General features: G+C 57.7%; 1 protein-coding gene across 1 annotated transcript in view; it reads right to left on the bottom strand.

Moving 5' to 3' along the window:
* Positions 1–577, bottom strand: part of EMH_0001750 (uncharacterized protein) — a gene marked incomplete at both ends in the record, with an annotated part of 2,362 nt that overhangs the window by 405 nt on the left and 1,380 nt on the right. Inside the window, 2 exons of the mRNA XM_013495695.1 lie at positions 3–107; positions 284–577. Coding sequence (XP_013351149.1) covers positions 3–107; positions 284–577 — 399 coding nt within the window. The remainder of the gene's footprint in view (positions 1–2; positions 108–283) is intronic.

Raw genomic sequence — 577 nt, 5'->3', positions numbered from 1 at the left:
TGCTGCTGCTGCTGCTGCTGCTGCTGCTGTTGCTGCTGCTGCTGTTGCTGCTGCTGCTGCTGCTGCAGCAGAGAAAGAAATGCTGCAGTGTCTGCATCAGGATTAGACTGCAGCAAAGGCAGCAGCAAACCGACAGATTGCTGCGCCTCCTCAATTGCCTCACGTACTGATGGATCTGCTGCTGCTGCTGCTGCTGCTGTTGCTGCTGCTGCTGTTGCTGCTGTTGCTGCAGCAGATCCAGTTAACTTGCTGCTGCCACCCTGCAGCAGCAATACCACCAAACGAGAGAGACGACGCACTGCAGCAGCAGCTGCTGCTTGAATCGATTCATGCCCTCCTTTGTTGTTGTTGCTGCTGCTGCTGCTGCTGCAATCGTCATGGTGGCTGCTGCTGCTGCTGCTGCTGCTGCTGCTGCTGCTGTTGCTGTTGCTGTTCTGAGAAGGCGCCTGCGACTCCCCTTCCACCAGACGTTTGCCGTTGCTCCTGCTGCTGCTGGTGTTGCTGCTGTTGCTGCTGCTGCTGTTGCTGCTGCTGCTGTTGCTGCTGCTGGTGTCGCTGCTGCTGGTGTTGCTGCTGT

Source organism: Eimeria mitis, genomic scaffold (assembly GCF_000499745.2).
Source record: "Eimeria mitis Houghton genomic scaffold, Emh_scaff170, whole genome shotgun sequence".
NCBI classification, from domain to species: domain Eukaryota; phylum Apicomplexa; class Conoidasida; order Eucoccidiorida; family Eimeriidae; genus Eimeria; species Eimeria mitis.
Note: the sequence above shows the minus strand (reverse complement) of the source record. Positions and strands in the feature narration are given on the sequence as shown.